Source organism: Oncorhynchus kisutch, linkage group LG3, assembly GCF_002021735.2.
Source record: "Oncorhynchus kisutch isolate 150728-3 linkage group LG3, Okis_V2, whole genome shotgun sequence".
In the NCBI taxonomy this organism is placed as follows: domain Eukaryota; kingdom Metazoa; phylum Chordata; class Actinopteri; order Salmoniformes; family Salmonidae; genus Oncorhynchus; species Oncorhynchus kisutch.
The window spans coordinates 28,949,827-28,952,468 of record NC_034176.2 but is presented as its reverse complement, the minus strand read 5'-3'; the positions used below and the strand labels follow the sequence as shown (position 1 = coordinate 28,952,468).

Here is a 2,642-nt window from a genome sequence, read left to right as displayed (position 1 = left end):
TGTAATGGTTTCAAAGCCCTATATTTTTTCCCTCTCAGCTAACACTGACAGTTGACATGAAGCTTCATCCTAATGTAGCTCAGTCTGAAAGATGCTGCACTACATTTACTATGACTCCTGTTAATGTCGAAACCTCACTTCACATTAACTGTGGTGTAGAACAAGCAGGCAGATAATGTCATTTTGTCACTCTGCTTTTCAGCTGTTCCATTTTGATGGAGAGAGGCTCTCCTAAAAGTGCCTCCCATTCTAAAGATCAGCCTTAATTGCGATAACGTGCAGGACCCCGGCGTCTGCATTGGACTCTGTAATTGGCCTCTCTGTAATCAGCATCTCCCCTAGATTCACTCCTCGTCAGGCTGCAGACATAGACACATCATAAATGGCCCTTTTATAACGCTACAGAAATGAATAATCAGGACATAGTTGGTGTGTGTGTGTGTGTGTGTGTGTGTGTGTGTGTGTGTGTGTGTGTGTGTGTGTGTGTGTGTGTGTGTGTGTGTGTGTGTGTGTGTGTGAGCATGCATAATGTACAGCAAGCCCCCTTTACTGTTTGTGTGCATGTAAATGCATTTTTCAGCACCTAAGGTTAGATATTATAAACAATTCCATACTTTACCCCTTATTCAATTCCATACTTTACCCCTTATTCAATTCCATACTTTACCCCTTATTCAATTCCATACTTTACCCCTTATTCAATTCCATACTTTACCCCTTATTCAATTCTAAAACTTCCCACTTTGATATGCAATTCCAGATATACAATAAATATTATTTTTGTTCGTATTAGTTTTTATTATTGGCCCAAACCCCGCCTCCAAATAGATGTTTACATGCATGGTACTTTTTTACATAACATCATATTTTTCATTTATATACACATTTGTATTCATAGTGTTCAGACATGTCCGGGAAGCGAAAGGTATACAGTTGGTAGGACTCAGCGGGGGATCGAACACCCAATCTTCTTATCTGAGGGCAGATCCTCTAAACACAAGGCCACTGAGTTGGTTGTCCAGTACTGTACACTACTTCATTTGGTTCCCTCAGAGTGTTTCTACACCCATTACTGTACACTACTTCATTTAGCACCAATTACATTCCCAATCCCTTTTTGGCTGCTAATACTCATGCTTGCAGGGTCCTAGCTAAATGAACCACTAGGTCTTCATTGCGGGCAGCAAAGGAATTGATTTCACCCTTTAAATCAATTTAATTCATTAGTTATACATTCCTCTTTCCCCCTCTCTCCTCCCTCTCTCCCAGCTTGTCTCAGGAGTCAGAGTGTGGAAAGTGACCTATCCCAGCGCGTGACACGGAAGGCGAGTGATTTGAATGATAACCAAATAGCTAGCGCACCCTTGCCGGTGTTTAAAGATCATATGTAAATCAAATGTCGGGGGGAGAAATAGCTTGGTGGGGTTCTGTCAGAAAACAATTTAGTGATCGTTAAAAGGGATGCCTCGCCGTCGCACAAACCTCCGCAAATTAATTCAATGCAGCCACTGGTCTCTGCCCCCTCTCATTTCTATCAACCCCCCCTCATTTCTCTCTCACTCTCTTTTTCTCTCTATCACTCCCCCTGTCCCATCCCCTGGCCCCATCCCCCGTCCCGTCCCGTCCCGTCCCCTGGCCCCATCCCCCATCCCGTCCCCTGGCCCCATCCCCCGTCCCGTCCCCTGGCCCCATCCCCCGTCCCGTCCCCTGGCCCCATCCCCCGTCCCAGTCCCTGGCCCCGTCCCCCGTCCCGTCCCCTGGCCACGTCCCCCGTCCCGTCCCCTGGCCCCATCCCCCGTCCCGTCCCCTGTCTCCATCCCGCGTCCCGTCCCCTGGCCCCATCCCCCGTCCCATCCCCTGTCTCCATCCCCCGTCCCCTGGCCCCATCCCCCGTCCCGTCCCCTGGCCCCGTTCCCTGGCCCCATACCCCGTCCCCTGGCCCCATCCCCCGTCCCCTGGCCCCATCCTCCGTCCCCTGTCTCCATCCCCCGTCCCGTCCCCTGGCCCCATCCCCCGTCCCCTGGCCCCATCCCCCGTCCCCTGGCCTCATCCCCCGTCCCGTCCCCTGGCCCCATACCCCGTCCCCTGGCCCCATACCCCGTACCGTCCCCTGGCCACGTCCCCCGTCCCGTCCCCTGGTTCCATCCCCCGTCCCGTTCCCTTGCCCCGTCCCGTCCCCTGGCCCCATCCCCCGTCCCGTCCCCTGGCCCCATCCCCCCGTCCCCTGGCCCCATACCCCATCCCTTCCCCTGGCCCCATCCCCCATCCGCTGGCCCCATCCCCCGTCCCCTGGTCCCGTCCCGTCCCCTGATCCCGTCCCATTTCCTGGCCCCATCCTCAGTCCTCTGGCCCCGTCCCCATCTCTTTGAGGCACAGGCAAATACAGACTAACCACCATACACACCTCCAGATCAAAACTCCAAACTATCTCCTGTGTCATCCCCAAAAGGAGATATTCTCCCATCCATCATATACAGCGTCAATAAAGATTGAATTATGGAGGCAGAATGAGAGCTGCACATCGGCTGTATAAATAACACAAAGAGACACAGCATAGCAAATGCCTGATGACAGGCGTGATAATGGAACATGAGTTGGTGGGAGACTGAAACAGGCCACACCCATGGATGTATTTATCCTAA

At 52.1% G+C, this 2,642-nt stretch overlaps 1 protein-coding gene across 1 annotated transcript; it reads right to left on the bottom strand.

Annotated features, from left to right (window-relative positions):
- Window positions 1–1,576: 1,576 nt before the first annotated feature.
- On the bottom strand, window positions 1,577–2,440 carry LOC116360583 (putative per-hexamer repeat protein 5). The gene has a single exon (XM_031815447.1). The coding sequence runs from the start codon at window positions 2,438–2,440 to the stop codon at window positions 1,577–1,579; it is 864 nt and encodes a 287-aa protein (XP_031671307.1).
- Window positions 2,441–2,642: the final 202 nt, after the last annotated feature.

Coding starts and splice junctions, on each gene's coding strand:
- LOC116360583 (XM_031815447.1), bottom strand. CDS start 2,440: ATGACACAGGAGATAGTTTGGAGTTTTGATCTGGAGGTGTGTATGGTG.